The 23,458-nt window shown below is 37.7% G+C and overlaps 2 protein-coding genes across 6 annotated transcripts in view; both read left to right on the top strand.

The window, feature by feature from the left end:
- The window catches only part of GPR155 (G protein-coupled receptor 155), a 57,433-nt gene extending 41,173 nt beyond the window's left edge, over positions 1-16,260 (top strand). The window contains exon 13 of the transcript XR_012831061.1: positions 16,247-16,260. The gene's annotated coding sequence lies outside the window, so the exon portion shown is untranslated. The remainder of the gene's footprint in view (positions 1-16,246) is intronic.
- CIRSR (corepressor of RBPJ and splicing regulator) lies at positions 46-23,102 on the top strand. Of its 5 annotated transcripts, none has more exons than XM_075710808.1 (10): positions 46-157; positions 1,050-1,144; positions 1,688-1,761; positions 2,954-2,967; positions 3,052-3,107; positions 3,412-3,460; positions 3,688-3,805; positions 18,330-18,436; positions 19,881-19,966; positions 21,692-23,102. In XM_075710808.1, exons 1-10 carry the CDS (start codon positions 86-88, stop codon positions 22,416-22,418), a joined length of 1,398 nt encoding a protein of 465 aa, XP_075566923.1. In that variant the 5' UTR covers positions 46-85; the 3' UTR covers positions 22,419-23,102. The 5 variants fall into 5 exon arrangements, with proteins under 5 accessions (XP_075566923.1, XP_075566924.1, XP_075566926.1 ...); XM_075710809.1 differs by having other exon boundaries at positions 1,688-1,769; positions 2,956-2,967; XM_075710810.1 differs by lacking the exon at positions 46-157 and adding an exon at positions 455-550.
- Positions 23,103-23,458: the final 356 nt, after the last annotated feature.

Here is a 23,458-nt window from a genome sequence, read left to right as displayed (position 1 = left end):
CCCGCCCGCCGACCCGGAAGGCCCGGCGGAGGCAGCCGGCGGAGGGCCCGTGCCGGGAGCCGGTGGCTCCCTCCCCGCCGCCGCCATGGGGAAGTCGTTCGCCAACTTCATGTGCAAGAAGGATTTTCACCCCGCCTCCAAGTCCAACATCAAAAAGGTGAGGGGGGCCGGGGCGGGGGAGGCGGCGGCGGCGGCGGGAGGCCTTGCGGCCCTTGCCGGCCGGCTGGCGTGAGGCGAGGCGCCGCGGCCCCTCAGCCGGCCGCCGGTCGGTCAGGCCGCGTCCGCCGCGCACCGTGGGGGCCCCGGTGGCGGTGGCGGGGCCGGGGCCGGGGCCGGGGGGCGGCCCGGGCGGGTGTCGGGCTCCCCGCGCCGCCGCGGTGTGAGCGGGGCACATCGGCCTTCCCGTGGTGGGGCCGGGGTTGGGGCAAGGCGGGAGGAAGAGGCAGGACAAAAAGTTAAGAAATATTCGAAGCTTCAGGTTTAGTTGCTCACAGGTGTGTATAACTATCGCCTTTTCTTGGCTCCAGCTTTTCTACGCCTGATTCTCTGGGTAAATAGTGTGTGTTTGACACTACGCGCCGTCCAGGAAAACCCTCATTTGTCACGGTGTGCCCGTGTTTTCCCAGTGTTTCCCACCTGCCTCGACCAGCTTCCAGGCCTTTCTTTCCCAGAACCCCACCATTCCAGGAGCTCCCGAGAGACCCTGGGATTTGGGGTCTGGTGAGACCCGGGTGATGAAGTGTCGCTACGGGGAAGGCAGTGGCACAGCCAGGGTGTTTTCTGAGGCTGCCTTTCCCTTTGCGCTGCTAAGCTCTCCCACGTCTTTTCAGTTCTTCAGCGTTGTTTGGAGTTGTAGCCTATCAAAAATACTGTTTGTGTGAAGTTCATTTGTTGAAATACTGGATGAAAATAATTTATTTGATGTGATTAGAATGGCAGTTTTCCCTTGTTAAATATTTTCAATAGATTAAGCCAGTTAAGTATTTACACATAAATACATTTTGTGGTAGGTTTCGAGTTTGTTTATAGTAGAAACTTGTTTTAACTAGGTATGGATGGCGGAACAGAAAATATCATATGATAAGAAGAAACAAGAAGAATTAATGCAACAGTATCTTAAAGAACAAGAATCCTATGATAATAGGTGAGAATTAGCATAAGATCACATACTTCTTCCTGCTGTCTCTTGTTTTCATGGCAATGAAGGACATCTCATTGTGAGCTATTTGAAATAGTCTCCCACTGACCGTAGTAGTAGGAGAGGACAGTGACTCCTAAATTGATGTCTCATTAAGCAGAAGTCACGGTAACTTCTTTCAAATGGCTTGTGTGTGCCACGCAGTTAATTTCAAAATATGTGACGTTGCACAGAGCAGCAGGTAACCTTATATAGCAACATATATGGATCACACAGAAATCCGTTCTCCATAATCCTGTGGACGTGGAGTTATGTTTCAGTTATGACTGAAATGTGTGATTTTTGGTACACAACGGGATATGCAAAAGTATTGACTGATCTCTTGGGTTTTTTGATATTCAACTTCTGGTACTCAAATTAACAAATGAAAAAAAAAATGCCAGTTGTTATCACAATTTCCTGCTGCACGCTTCTTTTTTTTATTTTAATAAGTAATACTAAAGTGAATGTTTTGTGTGTAATGCCCCAAACTCTGTTCTGTTTATTTAGATTGCTTATGGGTGATGAGCGTGTGAAGAATGGTCTTAATTTCATGTATGAGGCCCCACCTGGAGCAAAGAAAGGTATTCTGGTTTCCTGATCGTGAGCAGACAGTGCTGCAAACCTCTGAAGAATTAAGCATAGTGTCTTTTATTTTAAAATAATGTGTTCATAGTGAGGTAATGCTAGAAGGTATGATTTTTAGTTCTTCTTGTACAAATATGCGGAGAGATATATAGCGTGTAATAATTTTGATCTCACAATTTCTGAGAATGGTTTGGTTTGGGGTTGTTTTTTTTTTTTTAACGCAACAGTTCAATGTGAAGGGAAAAACAGATAAAATACCTTTCCTGGCAACAGCAGAAATTCTGTCCTTGACCAAAGGTGTTTCTTTAGCCAATTATAAAGCCATTGGGTGAGGAGGACTAGACCTTACCAGGGCAATGACTCGGACAACACAAGCCTGTATTTTGGCCTATTGTCCTTTTTTGAAATAGTAAGGTCACTTTTGCTTAAAAGTTCTGCCCATAATTCAGCTTGATGCATGTCAAGCATAGGAAATACCAAAGCAAGACGTTAATTAGTGGAAGTTTTATAAATAATAAATACTGAGACCCTGTAGACAAAAGTGCTGGCTGACCTGACTCTGGTGGGTCTGACTATCACTGTATTTGGTAGATTCATAATCGGAAGTTACTAAGTACCTGGCGGATACTCGTATCAGTTACTTAGTTTTAGCAAAATCTGAATGTAAGTGCAGAACTAAGAAAACATATTCCCTTTAAAAGAAACATGTTCCCTTTAATATGCATCTTCTCCATTTGCACAAAAACCCTTGGAAATGCTTGGATGGGCTCATTCTTGTAGAGCAAATTTTGCAATTATTGAACTTTAAAAATGCATTTGCTCTAAGCTTAAGGGATTACTTTAAGAGCTTTTAAACTAGTGCATTTTGCTAAAAATCTTTTTTTTAAGATTTTAAAATTAAGTATTGTTGCTACTTTTTGCAAAAAAAGTTTAAAGTGTTTTGTATTTGTATATCAAATCAATATAGTTTTAAAGGTGATTCTCATTTTACCAGATTTGTAACCACGTACTAGAGGCTGATTATTTATAAGTGCACTCTATTTAAATAAAGTTACTTTCTGAGTATTTGCACTATTATATTAGTATAAACTGTGAAATGTTTTGCCTCCAGCTTAGACACCACCTGCATTTCACATGTTTAATTACTGTATCATTTCTTTTCTTTCCATGATTTCTGAAAATTCAAAGAGGAAACTAAAGAGGTATTTCATTACATCATTACTTTATGTTTTCTTCCTACTTACTTAAAAAAAAAATTCAAACTTACCATGTTTTCTGTTTTATAGCAAGAAGGAGAGACTGAATACAAATTTGAATGGCAAAAAGTTGCCCCTCGAGAAAAGTAAGATGTCTGGATTTTATCCGGATACATTTTTTTTTTTTTCTTCTTCTTAGTTACCTTTCATATCCTTTTCATGTCCTGGCAGTTAATTAGTAAAACCCATAAACCTGGAACTAGTTCCTTGATCAGTTTAGTTTTTGTTTGAATTTTACATCCATATTTGAAAACACATTAAAACTAATGTTTACCGGAAGTGTTTCTCTGAAGTGGATACACACTTACCAATAAAAAGTACTTTTGTATATGATGGTTTTAAAAATAGTAGTGAATTGAGTATTTGTTTTCTTTTGTGTTTGTGTAACAGATATGCTAAGGATGATATGAATATCAGAGATCAGCCATTTGGTATCCAGGCAAGTTACATAAATTTCACTCTGTGGATGTCTTGGGTATATTTCAAATATTGTCTAACTGCAGAACATTCACATGGACTCTCTTAATTTTATCATCTGTTTCTCAGTGAGTTTAAAAGCTTCTCACATGCCTAATAACATAAGACATTTCTGTAAATGTTAAGCCATGTTGTTAACTAAATTATGTTTTGTTTCCCCCCCCCCCCCCCCCCCCCCCCGCCTTTTAGGTGCGGAATGTGAGGTGTATTAAATGCCACAAGTGGGGTCATGTAAACACTGATCGAGAATGTCCCTTATTTGGCCTTTCTGGAATTAACGCGAGTTCAGTCTCCAGTGATGGTTCAGGTAGGCAGTGAATGTCTTTTAAAGGTGCTGGTTAGAAATTTTGGGGAACTCATCACGTTTAATTTTAGAAGGTTTAAGTTTATCATACTTCAAAGAGTGGATGAAATGGGGAAAACGCTTCTTTATTCCAAATGTAGGATCCACAATTTCAAGTTAATTATTTCAAATGAGAGAGACTTAATTTTCTAACTAGTAACACATTTAAAAAAGATTCCATAATGAATGTTGCTTTGATTCTATCTGTGGCAAAAATTCAGAAGCTGCTATGAGATTGTTTGTATCAGAATGACAATATTTGTGTCACCAAAAAAAAAAATTAAGGTAATGGATTGTCAAAGACTGTCCCAGTTCAGATTCAGTCAAACTGCTTGGAAAAGCTGGAACATGTCAGTATATCTTTGTTAATCACTTGGGAAAAAAGGAGAGGTTTGGTTTTTTTACATATATAATCATGCTTCTATAAGTGGACAAGCAATCGAAAGCTAGATTTCCAAATGCCTGGTTTCCTTTCAGCTGGCTTCTTGTTGCTTCCTGAACTACTTTTTTTTTTCCTCTGTTAGCTTTCCTGTTACTTGAAGTCACACAGCATTTAGTGTTAGATGAGGTTTAAAGAAGTGGATATAAACATTCAAATTTAATAATTTTTTTGCCTGCAATACTTTGTTTTCTGTAAGTTGACCCAAGTTTGTAACACTTTTAAGATTCTTAAATTGTGGCACATTAAAGAAACACCTGGTAAGATGGGTGAGTCTTCAGACTTGCTGTACTGTGCTTTAAGATCATGTGCCGTGTTGCGTATTCAATTTTGGAGGCACACCATTACAATTGCACACTTGATAACATCTGGTTTTCTTCTGTCTTTCCTCAGGTTATCTATTTTATGTAGTAGCTCTTAGTTTTATTACATATTCAGCCTACCAACCATCTTGCTTTTCAGAATTAGATCACCTAGATATGTCATTGCTTTGAGATGAAGCCTAGAAGACTTAAGTTAAAGCAAATAGTGCCTTTTACAATCCTCTGCTTTTAGGCACTGTCTGATGATTAGACCACTGTATTAGCTATTCTGTAGTTGACATTCTCAGCCTTTCTATTCAGTAGCTTATAACATTAAATCATTTTCTTGCCTCATTCTTACCTTAGAAGAAATTGTGCTTGGAGTGTTCGTTGGTGGTAGAATTATATTGTGCAGCTCTTACATGTCAGATACACTTCTGCGCTGCAGAACTCACTCACTCCTCCCCACCCCCAGTTCAAATTATGTGGGTAAATTTTAGGAGTGTTTGGCTGGGAAAGCGGAAAGTATTTGTACATGCTTGCACAGACTTGAAAATCAACTCCTCATTATTCATAACAGTGTAATATGGACACTTTGCAGTGCCAATATAAGACTAACTGCTTGTTTCAAACCTAAATGAACTAACTATCTAGGTGTAGGCAACGTTTGACTGCTGTGGGTGTTCACATATGGTGAATTTTTCATGAAGGAAAGTGCTGTAAAACTACTTAGATGTTCTCAGACTGTGTCAGTGCCCTCTCATTTTCAGCTCTGGATCTCAGAAGACAGTATGCTATGCTGAGCACAGACTTTTTTATAGGCTGAGGAAGGATTTCAGGGAGTAGGGGTGGGCGACAGATCAGGGTTTGTATATATAATTTGTAAGACACTGTTCTTGGATTTGAATAGTCAGCTGTAATGATACTGCTACTTTCCTTCAGGGAAACTATATGTAAAAACACTCTAGGTAAAGTTTAAAACAATTTGAAGTTCTTGGTTTAATAGCAGATACAAGGCTTATAGGAAGTGGTAATATCATTAATTAGATCATCAGATAAAAGGTTGTCTGTTTTTTCTAACCTCAGGAATACAATCCTTTCATCAACTTTTCTAAAACTTCATCTGATTTAATAACAAGCTAAATTATGCTCCTTTGACGACTTCTGGAAATTCCATGTATGTAAATGAAGCACTACCATTAAGAGAGAACACAAGTTACTGAATTCACTGATTCTCTTAAGAATCATAATTCATCCATGTGGCGTGTTAAAGCTTACATCACATTAAAAAAAAAAAAAAAACCCAAAAAACTGATTGGTTTTAACTAAAACCTGACACCAGTCCTGTGTTGTCTGGGATGGGAGTAAGTAATTGTCTTTGCATTGCTGAGAGTTCTACCCAACTTGTTACAGTGCTGCAGATCTGCGGTTAGCTCTGTAAAATTAACCTGCAACAGGTTTTTACATTTCCTAACAAGACGCTGCAACATTAAAAAGACAAATTCTATCATGTTCTGATCAACACCCCCCAACAATGTAATCTCGTCTTGACCATTTCTGTCTATTGCTCTTTGTTTCCTCTCATTACTTCTACTTAATGCTTTGTTACTAGCCCTAATGCTGAATTGGTATCCACCTCTAAGAACCTTCTTCTGTTCCTCTGTACAACACGTCTCCTCAAGCTCTGCTTCTTCCTGCTTTGCTTTATCAGTAGTTGCATGCACTGCTAAGCTGCTTTTGTGTCTCTAGACTAAATTCCTAATTATTTTCTGATTATTTTATAGTACTGCAAAAGTGTCTGTTGTCACACTGTTCTTATTTAAATTGGCTAGAACTGCAGAAAATACTGCTTTGTAAGGGGCAGGGACTTTTTATGATACCATCTTTTTATGAAACCTTCTGTGTTTCATGAACTGATGATTAGGTTTAAAAAAAACCCCAAAGCACTTCAATTGCTTCCCACCCACCCCCACAGACCTCCCCCCCCCCCCGCCATGTGTCACAAATACAGTGTCTCCTTATGCTTAGAAAATTGGTAAAAAACATGTAAACAGCCCAAAGTTTTCATTTATTGTGATTGTTAGCACCAAAAAAAAAAAAAAAAAGGACAGAACCACTTGGCTTCTAAGGTCTGAACTCCAAAGAACAATTTTCAGAAGCTGTCTGTTTGTTTGGAATGTAGAAGAAAATATGTGCCTCTGAAGAGAACAATGAATAGGGATTTCAAGGATAGCGGGTGATTGCTTATAGTATACGGCAAGTCTGGAACGTGTATTTAATTTATTTGACTGGGTTTTTTAATAGTTAAATGTGTAAAACTGTGTTTGCAACCAGCTCTGAAGAAAGAGTTGAAAAATGTTGGGCTAAATTATTATGGCGAATAATGCTTTTAAAGGTCAGGAAGTAATTCCATATATAGAAAGCCATCTTCGAAAGCTTGTTCCTAGCTGTGTGTCAGGAAATTGAAATATAAATATTGTCTCATAAATGAAAGGGTACATCTGAGAAATAAAGATATAATAAGGAATAAAGGTGAAACCAGAATAAAATAGTATAATAGTCAATATATCAGGACTCCAATTAGTTTATGAAATTAATTGTGTTGGAAGGACCAAATTTAGGCTATAAATCATTGAAACTTTCTTTTTTTAAAAAGAGCAGATCTTTGGAATTTTTTTATAAAGTCTTTGAAAAGAGCTCTGTTTCTTCAAAGTGATTTACTTGGTAGCACTTTATTTCCTCTGATTTATAGTCTTTTCGTCCTAATAAAAGATGGTGTTGCATCCTTTTCTTGCAAACTGAACTGAATAATTTTTTTCTAGGCAGTGTGTGGTAGTTACAGTACCTAAATTTAGGGTAGGATTCTTCAAACTTCGAAAATACTCTCCCTTGTTAGAGCACACTGTGCATCAGCACAGTATTGGAAGATGGTAGTCCCTGTACTGCAAAGCATCCTGGCTGGTAGTGAATCTCTAAGTAATCGCTGCTTGGGAACCCTTGGCCTCATGGTTCTGAATCTGATATTCTAAGGACATTGGCATCACTAATTTCTGCAGAAGTAGCTTTTGAGAAATGGCCTGGCTTCCCTGTAGGAGACTTTTAATAGGCCTTGTTCTTCTGAACCTTGTTGTTCTTTTGCTTTAGAGAAGCACACTTAACACACAGGAAAATAGATGACTTTGTTTTGTTCTGCTGTCTTCGTGCGTTTATCCAAATGTGTTTCTATCCACAGAATAGTAATGGTAGCAACTTCAGATGCTCTGCTGTAAAGAAGGACTGAAACATAAGTGCAAGTTTAGGAAGCACAGGAGAAGTTTATTACATACTAATTAGACTCATGACTGAATTCCATCATGTAATAACTATGAAGTCTTTAAAAATCTTTAGTGTCGAAGGGTAGCTGCTCTCAGGAACATTACTGAGCAGAGTTAACTAACCTGGAAAGGAAACAGGGTGGTTTAGGCCAGGTAGGCAGCTCAGCCCCACACAGTGCTTGCTCACTCCCCACAGCAGGATGGGGGAGAGAATCGGGAGGGTAAAAGTGAGAAAACTCGTGGGTTGAGATAAAGACAGTTTCATAAGTAAAGCAAAAGCCACGCACACACACCAGCAAAGCAAAATCAGGAATTCGTTCACTGCTTCCCATTGGCAGGCAGGCGTTCAGCCATCTCCAGGAAAGCAGGGCTCCATCATGCCTGATGGTGACTTGGGAAGACAAACACAATCACCCCAAATGTCCCCCCCTTCCTCCTTCTTCCACCAGTTTTATATGCTGAGCATGACATCATATGGTACGGGTTATCCCTTTGGTCAGTTGGGGTCAGCTGTCCCAGCTGTGTCCCCTCCCAATTTCTTGTGCACCCCCAGCCTACTCAAAGGCCTTGATGCTGTGTAAGCACCGCTCAGCAATAACAAAAACATCCCTGTGTTATCAATGCTGTTTTGGTCACAAACCCAAAACATAGCTCAGTACAGTTTGTTTTGTTCCGATTTTTTCCTGCTTCAGAAAGAGAGCAAAACAAAATGTCTTATTTGGCCTCAGACTATTTTCTCAGCCTCAGGAAATGTTTGAGTTAAAATGAATGAAAATGAAACTCCTGTATCTGATTTAGTTGCATTATCTAAAGTTCATGCTCTGTTTCTCCATGAGGAAAAGGAAGAGTTATTGATTGCCTACGTACATTTTTTTTTTTTTTTGCATCATAAAATAACCACCAACATAGGCTTTTTCTTTCCCATAAATTCTGTAAGCTGTGATTCTCTTATTACAGTAGAAGGATACTTGTCTTTGAATCTTATGTGAAGATAGCATCGTAATCTTCCTCTTTGCACATAAACTGATTGGCAATTGCTGGTTTGGATTCAGTGCTGAGTATCTTGTATGCAAAGACCTATCATGGACTTCAGTTTACTCCAGCGGAGCTGCTGCAGGGCGAAAGCACGTCTGTGGCGCAGAACTGTGTTCTGTGAGAAAAGACTGCTGTCTTTCAAGATCTGACATACACTGCAGCGCTCCAGCAAACAAAAATAATTGCAATCGGTAGCTTAACTTAGGCATGGTGGCTTGGTTTATTTTGCTTCTGGGACCATTTTACTACTCTAGCTGGTAATTCGTACAAAAAAAAATAATAATCTTACCATTAAAAAAGCGCCTATTGAATAATATCTCACCAGTGAATAGAGATTATTTTTGCAATAAGGCAATTTCAGTGGATGTGGTTATCATGGGATAATCACACCCCTGGGGTACAGCCTTGTCTGTAATCTCCCAGGAGTGTAATTATTTCATGATAACTGCACCCCCTGGTGTTGCATTATTTCCATTATGAAATTCTTAGTTTTAGATATAAGGTAACTTACTTTCATCACTGGAAACTGCAAAGTAGTGTTAGAATGTTCCAGCTGTGAGGCTTACAGAGACCAACTTATAAGATTTACTTCTCCTTTACAAAGCTAAATTAGGCAATCAAAATGCTTCTTTGGGCTAAACTGATTTACAGGGGGTTTTACTGATAAAATCCTAACTTTCAAAGTTCAGACAAGATGAAAATATCAGTTGTGGTTCTGACTTTATGTGCTGCTGTGCACGTATGCACATATATATGCATGTATAAAACATCTAATATATACCAGCAAAAAAACCCAGGTCACTAGCATCTAAAAGTTTGCCTGTTTTTACAGTCCTTTTTTTATCATTAACCAGCAGCATCTGTTGATTTTTGTGCTTTTCAGTGCTTTTTTTTTGTGAAGCCTGAAAAGCCTTTGACTTTACTCGAACAGAGACTGGTAGGTTTTCTGTGCAAAATGTTTGAAGTAATGCTGCTATTTGACTTAAATTGCCTGCAACTTTCTTGGTCAGGTAAAGTTAGGACAAACTAAATACCTCTCCCTTTTTTTTTTTTTTTTTTTTTCCCTTTTCTTTTCTTTCCCTGCAAGCAATCTGTCTTATTCAGTGAGGGTTGGGGAGGGGATTGCTAAAAAGCTATGAAAGCTTAAATGCTTACAACTTTTATCATATGTTTTTAGAACAAATAACCTGCTAGGAATCTATTACTAGGTTATGAAGAAAGGTATTACTATCTTAAGAAATAAGGTTAGTGTCTCAAATGGGGAGGTAATTTTATGAATGGTGTAGTTAGAAGTGGGATGCTAAGATTAAAAAAGGTTCTTACACTCTTGGCCTATGAAACCTAAGCCTGGAGGGTGCTGGGCATCCTTCTTTGCTATGGACTATTTTGAATGTTTTAGAGCCGACTGGCTCCATATGTGATCTCTCCAGTGAAATTAGTGAGAAGAAACAGACTATTTTAAAGCAATGAGCATGTTGTGGAAAATTCAGGCAAATAATGTTAAAAATGTAATGGAGCAACATGTATATGTATCTAGTGTCTTATGGTCTTCAAAGATAAAGAAGCTCTAGGTATGTCTATGCAACTGCAGCCTATCTGAAGACTCCTAGAGTTGGCATCCTCTCTTTTCATCACCTGAGTACCTGTAAACTAATTGTGGTTGTGGTTTCCCTCAGTCTATCACTTAGTGTGTTCAACTGATCTTTCACTTTTGGGTGAAGTTCCTTTCCATAGTAATCATTGAAATGATCAGTCACATGGAGACAGCAAAAAAGGAAATCTATGTTATATTATGTCTATACCTCACTGCATTTTTTCAGTGACAAATACAGTACTTTTTTGTTTCCCAACAGATAAAAATCTGCATTGTATCAGGAATGCAGGAATTAATTTAAGTGTTGTCTTGAATCTGTAATAACAAAGAAAAGGTATTTGAATATGTTAACTGTGAATATTTGTATAAATGGTCATCTGTAGAAACATACAGTGTATGAAACCTTCCTTTATGATGTGCAGCTGAGACCTTTGATTGTGAACAGTAGGAACTTCAACTAAATCTTCACATAGTTTAAGAACTGTCACATTTTATAATAATCCTCAATTTATGTTTCAGAAGCCTCTATGCATAAAATGCAGATTTCTATTAGAAGTCTTGTGCTTGGCATTTAAGCAATAAACATGGATTCCTATAGCAGTTTGATAATGTTCAATGTTTTTTAGTACTCAAAAAAAGTAAAAAGGAAACTCAGGATTCTCTGAAATACCCTATGACAAAAGCATGGCAAATTATACTGAAATTCTGTGCTAAAGTGTTAAATTCAGTTAAACTGCAGACCCTCTGAAGAAGAGCTAATTAAAAGCCAGAGTTTTTTTATTCATTGATTTCTCTCAATGCCAACTGCAGCAGTTGCTTTGAAGTGTAAATATGGTATGAATGCAGTCATCTCTGAAATAGATGAAAAAATTATTAGTAAAAAATTATCAATTCTGAATTGGTGGAGCCAGCATAGATTTGCTACATTCTCCATGACAAGGATCATGATCACATAATTTTGATAATAGCTCTTTGCCCTTTAGATAAATAAGTGTATACTCTTATCTCTGTCACAACCGCAATAAAAGTTCATGGATGGTACGGTGTGAATTGGCTCAGTCTGTAATTTTTTTTCCATTTTTGTTTAATTTCCTTTAAGCCAAAAAAAAAAAAAAAAAAAGAAACTTTGTGGAGAGCACAAAAAAAAGTATGTGGATGTATTGACAAAACTGTCTATGCTAATTCTAAAGTCAGTTTCTCTTTTAAAGCAAAACCTAAAAAGCCTTATATCATATGTTATGCCTTTGCTACCACCCAGAGAAGGCAGCATTCTGAATTCAGAGTACATTCGTCCTTCATGTAATGTGTGCTAAACTAAAACCCACCAGCAGAATGGTTTTCTAAAACCTCGTTCATGTGAAAGAGCTGTTTGCATGCTCCCTGGAGCATTTATTTATTTATTTTTGAACAGCGGAGCATAGCTTTAGTATCACTGTTACATAGAAAATCAAATTTTAATTTGGAAGAGTTATGGCCTCACATTGTCCGAAATGCATATAAGAAAGAAGGAAAACAACATGCTTTAGGCCTACTTTGTTAAAGGAAGTTGTGTAGTAATAAAGGATAAGCCTTTGAAAGTATCTTGTCCTTGATTCATAAATTCATTTTTAAACATGGTAGAGTGGAGCGCAGAGTGTGACGTGTACTGACAAATTGATAGCAGATACGCCACTGTGGTTTGTTTACATTTACGTTCATGTAAATTATCTCTCTATTACCAAGTCAGATGTCTGATAGTGATGTTTTTAGATTAAAATGATCACATCTGTAAACTAAAAGATGTCCCGCACCAGAACACATTCTCAGGAAGGGGAAGCTCTAGAAAAGCCCTGTTCTAAATATTCTGTTTTGATGATGCACCAAATGAGCATTAGTTAAGATAAAGGTTAAAAAGTTGTAATTAAAATGACACCATGAAGAATCTACTGCCTTTTTCAGTAACTTTTATACTGAGTAGGCTATTTCATTTCATAACAGTACATAACTGCAGCCACTATCTAAGTACAACTGGTTACTGTAATTTCCCCTGCCACAGGTGGGAATAGTAGTTGCACTATTACTGCTTCCTATCTCTTTGCTTTCCATATGTATTCCACAATAAAAATCAATTTAAAATTTAATTTAACGTATGCATCATGAGTAGATAGAAGTAAAACTGCTACTTTTGGTGATACTGGCAATCATAAAATTATGGTCTATCCTTACTGCCACTGAAACTGTTGCAGAAAAAGTGGTATTTGGTCACAGTCATTATAAAAAGAGGTTTTAGCATACTGTTCTCTAATATTGGAAAATTTGAAAACTGTGCTTTAGATGTTTTAATGGAGGCCTGCTAGATGGTGTGTTACAGCTAGCATTGTTCTCCTAAGAGGAGTCCTGTGCCCATGCCTCTTAGAAGAAACGTTCTGGCAAATACAGTGTTGCATACACTCCGCATTTGTAGTTTCAAGAGAAGTACAGACAGAATCAAAAATTAATTGCAGCTGTAGGTTTCTCTTGTTTCTGGGACAGGAGTGGGGGTAGTAATATGGGGTGGGAGAGCCTGCTGTAAGCTAGGTGTTTCAGTAATTGAAATCCAGAATTATATTTCCCCCCCAGTCTGTTTAATAGAAACAACTGATTCTGTTACATTGATCGCAGTTAAATGTGATAAAAATTGGAGTGCTCTTTCTTATAAAAAAGCAAATTAACAATATGTTGTAGAAATCCTAGTATGATAGCCTTCTGCAATCCACTATGATTGATGCTCTTATAGGCTTCAGAAAAAAAATCTATTTAGCTCTTCTGTTTATTTAATTGTACAAATATTACAAAGATGCACCAACAGCTGTCAAGCTAAGGTTGCACTCAGGCCGTACTTTGTGAAGACTAAAATCCTTCTTTTCACACTTCATTGAATGGTTTAAGTTTCCAGAGTTTGTGCCCCAACTCTTTGAGTCAACTGTGCTATCTGGATTTTTTTCCTTAAATAGTATCTTAAACAGAAGATAGCAGAGAATTAATGCAGCAAGAACTTCTGTGGCAAGTAGGAAGCAGGAAGAAACTGTCGCCTATTTGCTTGACAGCACCATTTCTTGAGAATTATAAGGGCCATGAAAAAATATTTAAAAAATCCTTTGCTGGGTCTTTAAGTATGGAGCCTCTTTTGTACAAGCCCTTAATATAATTTTAACTACCTGTAGCTGTAGAAAACTTAACAAGTTGTCAGTCGTCTTAATGCATAAAAATAAGTATGATATCAGCATGCAATTAATTCCACTATATGGTAAAAAGCTTTTCTGAGACTATGAATTAATTTTAAAGCAGATAAATGTTTTAGTTTTAAACAAGTGTCATCGGGAAAAGTTTTAAAGGTTTTCTTCTTTTCTTTTTTTCCCTATCAGAATGTAAATTCCAGAAAATAAGCTTGACAGTCATATTCAAAAATAGCAAGGTACTGCACTTGACTTGTTTCAGAAAGAATAAGGAACAGATGATGAAACATTGTAACTTTGAACTTATTTTTAGTTTGCTGATGGAAGAATGCTGAGAGACTAGTTGTCAGAAGTTGTAGCAATCAGCTATTTTTACAGGATTCCTGTATCTAACGTTCGTTCAACTCATGGCATAGTGTCATCTCTAGATGTTTTCACCTGCCTGAGATCATACAAGTAGCTTCTTCACAGACTGTCTCATAAGTCCATAAGGAATGCATGTATGAGGACATTAGTTTTCATAGTAGACGAAGTGTTTTTCTGTGCCTCATGTAGGAGTGACTTTTTGCAAGCTGATGGGTGCTGTTTGAGAATACTTAGCTAACATTGGCTCCCAAGATTTTAGGCAACTAAGAGCTTCTCAGCTCAATCTTAATGTCTGTTTTACAGCTTATGACTTCATCTGGTTAAGTTCCAATTAAGGTATGTGGCTGTTAGGTATACTTAGTACTGTTTTGTGTGAAGACCTTGGAGAGTGATGACATAAGTGTAGTCATAAGCCAAAGACAGGCTGAAAAGATTTACCTCTTTGGCTTACCAGGCAAAGCAAATTTGATCACGCTGGGCATAGTCGCGTCTCCAGCAAGCAGGACTCCACAGTCGGTTCACACCAAACAAAGGAAGAGGCCCTCTACCAGCCAGTATACTGGTGGCTCCAAGATTTAAGCTTTAGCTCCTAAATAAGGAAGCCAGGGACGCTTCTGAGAAGTTGTATTTTTCAAACATCTGTTAAGTGAGGTTTAGTGTTTGGGGTTTCTTTTACAGTTGTTGTCTCCCTCATTTGTGTTAGCCAGGAGAAATCCCCTACTTAATTTTATAGTGTGGAAATGGCAATGCGATTGTTTGCTCACACATTTAGGCATCTACGTATTTTAAGACTGTGAAGCAGCAGCCCAAAAAGTAGTGTGATACAGGTCTCAATGCTGTCACATAAAATAGCTGTGCCCAGGAATCCTGGAAGATCTCAAACTGTCACTGGTATTTCAAAGAAAATTAGATCTGCTTACCAAAATCATTGAAGTATAAATCAAAAGCAGTCTTTGAGGCATGGATGGGAAAAGAAAGTCACCAAGCATTTGATTCCTTTGATTCCCAGCAAAGGAGTTTAATTATGAGAATAAAAATTTTCTTGATTCTCGTTGTTGTGCTGCAGAAAGTAGATAGTAATAGAGGTTTGCTATTACGCTGTGCAGCCATTGTCAAATATAGTGTCTTAATTGAACTTCTCGGCCTGGACTTGTAACCAGATAGAAAACAGTCTCTTTGGACTTCCCAGATCAGATACTGTTTTCTCCCTGTTGTGGTCTAGCATTGCTACCTGAACAAAGGTAGCAATGCGGTCTTGCTGTCATTGGGCAGCAGAAATTCAGTGGCATCAGCTGTTGAGAAAAAAAGCGTGAGCAGGTTTGCCTGTATCGTCCTTTCAAAAATGTTAATGATTTTTAAACAGCACAAACTGCAAGAGTGTCCTCCGTAATCAACCATAGTGGACAGCGTGCTTGTGCCGTGCCTGGCTAGGGTCTGCACGCAGAAGAGTTGCGAAATAGGACTGTGTTTTGAATCTACTTTCATTTATGGGGTTGGTTTATTTTCTGAATCTCATTTCCTAGTGTTTTCTAAAACCTTTAATTACAGTAAAAATAATGTATGTGATAAAACTTTGTGGAGATGCTTGCATCTCCTTACAAGCTAGACTGAACCTAAATTACTGTTTCCCTCACCACAATTAAAGGGAGACCAAACCAGGAATAATTTATTTCATAAACCACTCTAAAGGTTCTGTAGGTGCATTTGATGTAACTGGTATACATCCACAAAACAGGAATAAGAGTGATTTGGTAACCCTCCCTGTCATGGTAATACCATGTTGCAAGTAAAATATTGTAGATGGAGCTACGAATGTCTCCTTGACGTCATTAATAAACAAGGAAACAGGAGCCATATAAATTTAATTTTAGCCTGGCTTCCTTTCCTTCTAAGCTTACCTGTGGTTTTATTTTTTAAACCTAATGCTGATTTCACCTCTAAAAAGCATACGGAAGCTAACTCAAAAGTTTGCCTGTGGTCGTGTGTTGGATCCCAGCTTGAGCAGCCACTCTGACAGCCCCCTTGCTCACTTGTATTGATCGGCGCATTACAGCACAACTGACGTCCACTGGACACGAATGCACAAAAATCAATAGTCTTGTGCATTCATTATAACCTTTTTTAAACAAAAGAGGAAATTATTTTGCTTACCTCTTTCCAGTGTTATGCTCAAAGAATGCCTGAAAGGTTTGTTTCTAGAAAATAATTTTGAGCTATGCTTTCGAAGGCCAATATGCCTTCATGCCTCTCTGGTCTCGATTCTGCCCGTAGTCCTCGTATGGAACCATGAGGTTAGGGCTTCTGTCCTAGTTCTTTTGCAAATCTCCTGTATAGATTTGGACAAGTTGTATTCCTCTATTTGTCTAATCACACTGATGAGAATAATCAGGTATCCAATACACATCAAAATGTGTACAATGCTGAGACACTGAAGGGGAAATAGCTGGTAAGTTAGTTAGGTTACTTTGTTAGGCAGTGGTTCTTACTGCCTTTGAATAACGGGGATTCTAGGCTTCAGTTGGGTCACATGTTCTGGTTTCTTTGGTATGGTGAAATCATCTTTCATGCCTCTATACTTTGTCTCCATTCAGCCTCCTCATACAGGGTATTTGACTGAATTGTATGGCTGGTTTATGTATGTGGCCTTTTCAAATCAAGACATCAGCGGGTACAAAGTTCTGTTGTTAGGTTTCTGCCTAATGTCGGTTTCTGTTCCAGCCAGAGTAGATTTGGGCAAGCAGAACAAGGTTTTAAATTTGAAATAAGCAAAAGTGTAGACACTGGAGCCCATATACAGTCATTAACTATCAGTGAGCTTGTATTTACACTGTAACACGTAAAAAGAAAAACCACTTTCAGTAAAATATAAGGTGGGGGGGAATAACCCTCCACTTAATCAAAATTAAGAAAGACTAAAAGGTATCTCATTAGAAAATTCTTTTGCCTGGCAAAATAAGGAACTTGTGAAAAGAAAGTCAGTAATGCAAGGGCTCCATAAACTATTTTCAAAGTTTTATCTTCCTTCCTTCTTTACACATAGGCCTCTTTTGTTTCTGTAAGCAGTGTACTATACAGGAAAACTAAGGAGAAGTTGAAGTTGACATTTTTTTGAGAAAGTACTATTTTACTTTCCATATATTTTCCATAGTAAAACTGTCCCTTCACTTTCCATCCTTTTCTGTGTTAAAAATGTATGAGTTTTGTACATCTCCACAACCAGGAAACTCTTAAAATCACAAAGCAGGATCAGTATGTTTCGTAAGACTAGTTAATCTTATCATTTACAGTGAGTTTACTGTAGTAATAGTAATCATGTGCTCCATCCTCTATTTTACATTCCTTCTAATTTAGATTTACCTTATACAGTAGTGCTGATTCATTGACAGTAAGGTTAGTGAATGAACTGGTATGGAAATTCACTGAAAGTGACCTAACAAAGGAGCATATGTTTAGGGTGAAGAAAAAGTACCTGATCAGGCAAGTACATGAGGTTTTGATGATCACAGGTATTCAATTAAAGCGAAAGAGTGAGTTACAGGGTTTATAAATTATGCAGTCAAGTCTGAATGATCCGAAATACATCCCGTTTTTTTATTCCTTAGATGTTTGCAGAAAGAGATAACATGTGCCAAACACCTACTCTAATGCGATATATATTGTGTTTTTTAAGCTGATAAACCAGAAATCCCTTAGGAGATAAACAGCCTAGAGACCTGGCATATCGGGGTTTCCCTAGAATAAGTAAGGACATAGATAATTTTTTTCATGTATTTATTTATTTTCCATACGTAGACTGAGTTTCTAATAACGGTTACTTTTTACATTTAAGTTCAAAAATTTGTGTCACTATGAAAAATGCCTTATTAGTGACATACTAGAAGTGCATTTTCCCATTGTTTTAAGGGACCTAAAAGTCTTACTTTATGTGCTTTCTTTAGGTTTCCTGTGCTTTTTTACTATAATAAAAATATATTACTAGACTTACCTAAATACATTGTTTTCAACATGACAAAGTTACATAAGAGAATCCCCTTGTACTTAAAGAAAAATGCAATTATTTTCTATTCTGAATCTCCAGACTGCTGTTTTAGAAAATCATATCTGATTATTTGCTCAGCAGAAGATTATTGAGTTGATTTAGCTGTGATTTTACTTAACAAAGCTTCAACTGAATTCCTACTGTGGAGTCCAAAAAAGGTAGAGAGATATAAATGATACATTCAAACTGTGATTTTTGTGAACAGGGCCATCAATGCACCCCTCGGAGCTAATAGCGGAGATGAGAAACAGTGGGTTTGCACTGAAACAAAATGTACTGGGGAGAAACTTGACCGCAAATGATCCATCACAGGTAATGATCTTTTTACCAGTAAGCTGAAAATGTCTATAAATCTAAATGTGATTGCTTGTGAATTGCTACTTAATGTTTTCAAATATGCATATCCATAGGAAAGCTGAATAGCTATACCAGTAGAAAAGCGTCCAAAAACTTAGTTTTCCAGCTTTGTTTCAGTCAGAATGGTGAATCATAAATTACTTCTTTTATAACCACATATAATAAATTAAGTCCCTCCCCTGGGTGACTAGAAATTGAATTTTTCATCAAGGGGATGGTTAGGGGTTTTGCCATGTACTTCTGATGCAATGCTAGCCTTTGGATGAAGTTTGAGGAAGTATGCACAAATAATTACTGCCAGGAATGCTATACCTGAAGATTTTTTTCCTTGATTGACTATTGTTACACCTAGTAGTTCTGGGAGTAAAAACATTTAATTGCCTTTACTGAGGCTGCACAAGGTACATTTTAATGAAAATGCAAAGTGAAAAATTCGTATATGCTCCTTGAGTGAGCCACCGTGAAATAACCTTTGTTCATATGGCAGGATAGTCAAACCACTAGTAAAGAGGGGACGATGGCCCTCAGCTGGTCTCGAAATCTTGAGTAATTCATTGTGTCTCCACAGATGGATGTACCTTTGTATTTAAAAAAGCTACGTACCCCAGAAAAAACGTAGCATATGGGCACTGTTAAATGAATCACAGTGATATCAGTATGTTTGGTTTATGTTAGGTGTGGTGGGTTTTTTCTGGAAGAACTTTTTAATCTTTATTTCTTCTTTCCCCTCCTGAGTGTGGCTAAAATTAAAAACATCATGGTGGAGAACTCTTTTGTACCAGATGCACATAATTTGAAGAATTCAGGGTCTTCAAAGTAGCTATGCTTTACTGATTGTGTTACTCTATGTAGATGATATGATTACTGTATTTTGCATTGCTAGAACACTTCATGAACATTTAAAGACTAATAACACAACAGTAAGGTAGATGTGTTAATACCCATTTTCCTAATGACTAAACTGAGACAGAAAAGTAATTTGCTTAAATTACTCTGGGTTCGAGCAGGACTAGCATCTTACCTATTCATCCAAGCGTGATAACAATGGAGTGACTTATCCTGGGAAATCATGTAGGCTCCAAAATTGGCTCATTTTTATTAACTATTTCAGAAATGCTTCTTTCCCTAGCAGTGATTTTTTCATGTTACTAATAACTCCTGTTGTATAACACCCACATTGTAACACCTACTCAGCTTCGAGACAGTATGTGGGGGGTTTTTTTTGCTTTGTAGCGAGTATGCAGCTCTTTCCAAAAAGTCTTAAGCTGACTTAGTAATACAAATATATTTGTGCCTGTGCAAAAATAAGGTACCTAGAGGCATCACTTTTAATACAGAAATCTAAACGAAGATACTATTTTTACATATAAGAACTTAATGTCTTACCACATTTTCCTAGGAATTTGTGGCAAGTGAAGGAGACGATGATCCAGAAGTTGAATTTTTAAAATCACTGTCAACCAAACAAAAACAGAAACTTCTAAGGTAAGCGTGGTACCTGTGGAGGGGATCTGTATCGCCAGTAGATCTGACTCCATGATTGTCCCTGTAACTCTTCTGTGCCATTGAAGAACTTAGCACCATCAGTACAGAAGAAAATCAGCTTAGTTTAACATATACTTGACCACAATTGGCATTATTCAGCATAGTTTTTTAATCTGGTTGTTTTGTTTTAATATGACTGTTCTAATCTAGTTGTGATGCCTTTGCACGGGGGCTCGTTTCCAATTCATCTGGGATACTGAAATAATAATAATTGTCTCACTGAAGATGCTGTCGGTTGCTATTTTAAAATGCTATTTTGCACTGCATTGTTTACAGTATCTTCTTCCAGGATTAAAAATTCTATGTTCTTGTTTACTGGTTTACAACTTGGCAAAGTTTGTTACCTTCTCCTGTGCAGCTAAACCGAACCTGGCATTGCACCCCAGGGCTGAGGTTAGCCTAGCTCCGCACTGCTCTCGAATCAGGGGTTATAGTTTGCTACTGCAGCAGAGGGAGCTCCCCATCGTTTTGTAGTTCTAATAAAAGGTTAATGAGGTTTTCATTCTTTGCTTCTGTCCTACTGATTTCATGTGTCAGGTGACTTACAATTTTTCTCTGTTAATTTGGAACATTATCTTGAAATTACCTGAAAATGTTTAAAATGAAAAATATTAACTACTGCCTGGTAGATCCCATACAGGTCTCACTAGTTAAAACAGCCTTTGAGGTTAAAAGACGTTCTGAATATGGGGAGTGGGAGGAGGGGAGAAAGGTGAATGGCTGAGCAGGTGCATGAGTAGGTAGGTACATATGGTATTTGCATATATAATAAATCATTCTCTGAAAATAGTTGGCATATTTTACGTTCCTTTTAAGTAAGGAATGTGTCTGTAGTTTGAGTAACTTCAAACAGTATTTTGCTTGAACTTCTGCTGGCCCAACACAATGAAATGATAATACTTTATTTTGAAAGTTGAAGTTCAGTAAATATTTGGGTCCTTTAGATTTTACTAGTCAGAAGGGATTTTTTTTTAATACACTGACAGTAGTTTCACTATTTGGTCTCTAATTTTTTGAGAAGACTAAACACAGAAGCAAAATAAAAACTAGGTGAAAGCAGTCAAATGGCAGTGAATGTATGTGCATGATGGAATATTGTACTTATGACTAGAAAATATAAATTTCTAGTTGTGACAGAAGAGGTTATTGAAAAGATCAGTATTATTTGCCCGGAGAGCTCAGAGACGTAGGCTTTAGAGCCTCAGTTTCCATCATTAATAAAAAGAGAATGCTAATTGCGTTTTTTCATTTTCAAAATCTCTTATGAAAATGCACAAACAAAAGCAGCAATGATTTTCCAAAGTTGCCAGAGCAGGCTGACGAGGAAAAACAAGCACTACTGAATGTATTTATTCCTAGTTACGAGGCCAAAATTGACATATCTGACTTGCCTTTTTTAAAATTAAAGAATTAAAAAAAAAATCATATTCCTGTGTTTTGAGGGAGCAGCTGTGGATTACAGCAGGATTCTTACTATGATCAACGTCAGGTTAGAATTTTAAAGGTAATACTTTGCTGAAAGAGGAGAGGAGTTCAACATGTTTGTATAGAAAATAGTGTATTTACTGTGTAGGTCATCAGAAGTAGTGAACTTTAAAAGACAGGGACTTTGTAATTTATCTTAACACATCTGATTGCGCTCCTCTTCTATTTTGAAAATAAAAGGAAGTTGGATCGTCTAGAGAAGAAAAAGAAAAAGAAAGACAGAAAGAAGAAAAAGCAGCAAAAGAAAAAAAGCAAAAGTAAACACAAGAAACATAAGACGAGATCCTCTTCCTCATCCTCCAGTGAGACTTCAGTAAGCAGCAGTGATAGCGAGACTGACAGCAGAGATAAAGCAGCACAAAAGAAGATGTATTCTAAGAAAAGAAAAAAAGACAAGTTTTCAGAGGCTAGCAGCAGCAGCGATTCAGAAGGAAAGGCAAAGACGAGGAAGGAAAAACTTTATGAAGATCTCTCCAGTAGTCACGGTAACAAGGACAAAGATAGGGAGAAGTACAGACTTTTAAAGCGAGATGGTTCTGCAGAGAACAGCAAATGGAGCTCCTGTGAGGGGGAAAGAAAGTCCAAAAGCAGATACCATAGCACCAACAAGAGAGAGACTGAAGGAAAGGAGGGGGATAGTAGAAGCCGAAGTATGGATGAGGGGAGCAGGAGAAGCCCTTGCACAAGTCACAGCAGTTCCAGGCAAAGGCAAATACGAAGAAGTCCAAGTCAAGGCCCTGGTGAAGAGTGGCACAGGAAAAATGAAACCAGAAGCCCCAGCACAGATGTGCACAGAGAGAAGAAAAGATGTAGAGAGGGCTATGGGGACAAGTGCAGTAAAGTGGAGCACAGAGAAAGGAGCAGACGCAGTAGAAGCAGAAGCAGGGAGAGGAAAAAAACCAGATAGTGTAGGGGACAGGTGCAAACGAGTATGTCTCCATTTTTTGATGAATACCTTTAACAAGGGCTCTATTAGGCATTGCTGTTCATTTTCCAGCCTCTGTAACTAGCATTTGCTACATAAAGCCAACAGCATCATTTCTATAATGTTGGAATATTTGTAAATTAGGTATAAATGTTACGGTATTTTTCTTACTGTGTAAATATACTTGTTGGCAAATACCCCTTGTATACACGCAGTAATTCACAGACCTGATTTTAGGGTTTTAAAGTATTTCAGAGCAGTATGTGATATTCTTGGTTTTGTCAATGATGATTTCTGTTTAGGTGCAGCTGTGAGGGGAAGCAGAGAGTAAATGGGGAAGAGTCCTGGGATATGTTAAATGATAATAAATGTTTGAGATAGTTCTGGATAAAATCACTGCTTCAGATATTTAAAAAAAACCCATTGTACTGTAGGGGGGGGGGGGTTCATACTGATTTTTTTCATACTGAAGCGTTTTTCCTAAAGTTCTCTGTAAGAGATCAATTTCATGATTTAAAACAACAGAGCGACATAGTTCATGTAAGTGTGTAGCAAACATTTTTTGACCTCCTGCAGTGTGCAGCTTGGTCAAGGCTATCTAAACATCTTGAACCCCTGTTGGTATGTGTCAGTACAATGTCAAGTTATTGTTCAATAATCTCTCAAGACATGAAAAGAATATTTACTGCCTCAACTGTTTCAGGTATTTCATTGTTTGTGGTAGAAAGTGAATGTAAATAGTCATCCTTTTGTTTTCATGAAACAAACTTTTTTTTTTTTCGAATGATTGTTGGTCATTGTTATGAAGACGAACTTCCATAATAAAATACCTTATTCTTTAAAAACAGTAAGAATTGCCTTCTTCTCCAGAGTCCTGAATCAGTACAAATGCACAAGGCAACACTTCACAAGGTTTTTATTGCAAAGGAAATGCTTCTCTGCCATTTCAGGGTGGCAGATGGAAGTACATTAGCTAGTGGGCAGGCAAAAAGGCATCACTGCACTCAGTATTCTGGCAAGGA

Source organism: Pelecanus crispus, chromosome 5 (assembly GCF_030463565.1).
Source record: "Pelecanus crispus isolate bPelCri1 chromosome 5, bPelCri1.pri, whole genome shotgun sequence".
Lineage (NCBI taxonomy): Eukaryota > Metazoa > Chordata > Aves > Pelecaniformes > Pelecanidae > Pelecanus > Pelecanus crispus.
Note: the sequence above shows the minus strand (reverse complement) of the source record. Positions and strands in the feature narration are given on the sequence as shown.